General features: G+C 36.6%; 1 protein-coding gene across 1 annotated transcript in view; it reads right to left on the bottom strand.

The window, feature by feature from the left end:
* The window catches only part of DR1 (down-regulator of transcription 1, TBP-binding (negative cofactor 2)), an 11,091-nt gene that overhangs the window by 4,887 nt on the left and 5,608 nt on the right, over positions 1-596 (bottom strand). Inside the window, 1 exon segment of the mRNA XM_010022895.1 lies at positions 564-596. This exon segment is cut by the window's right edge and continues 30 nt beyond it. Within this exon segment, the coding sequence (XP_010021197.1) occupies positions 564-596 (33 nt within the window).

The raw sequence follows: 596 nt of genomic DNA, 5'->3' as shown, positions 1-596 counted from the left end.
CGCTCTTCCTATGCCTGAATTGCCTCTTTAAAAATTTATGCATGAATTCACTCAATTAGGGTCTTGCCAAGAGTAAAGGAAGATGAGAAAGGACAAATTAGAAATTTTGAACAATTAAATGTTTCTTTCAAAGCCTAAGAAATAACATTTGTGCACCAATGGCCAGAAAAGATCTTTTCACTTTTTAATGCATCAAAAGTGGTAATTTCCTAGAACACCAGCTGTCACTCTTTAATTTCGTCAGCCAAGTAATTCTTGACATATTCTCTCCAGTAGAATGCAAATACCTAAGTAGCAGCAAAAAGCCCCATGCTTTTTAAACCTAGTTTATAAAATTTGTTTGCATACCAATTGCTGTATGTCAAATAACAGAAGTAACAACTAGCAACATCTCATTTGCTGACTTTCCCCAATACAAACAGGCCAAGGTCAATAGCATCATAGATGCCTCAGCAATTGACAAGGAAGGGGATACTTCTTAGGTTTTGCGCATGTTTTTGTGGCACTAGATCTCCAGCATTAATTATTCCAGCCTCATCAGTACAAGTTATTGCTTCACTTACTTTTGCAAACAATTCCTGTTGCTGCCTTAGAAG

Source organism: Nestor notabilis, unplaced genomic scaffold (assembly GCF_000696875.1).
Source record: "Nestor notabilis isolate BGI_N333 unplaced genomic scaffold, ASM69687v1 scaffold25739, whole genome shotgun sequence".
Lineage (NCBI taxonomy): Eukaryota > Metazoa > Chordata > Aves > Psittaciformes > Psittacidae > Nestor > Nestor notabilis.
Note: the sequence above shows the minus strand (reverse complement) of the source record. Positions and strands in the feature narration are given on the sequence as shown.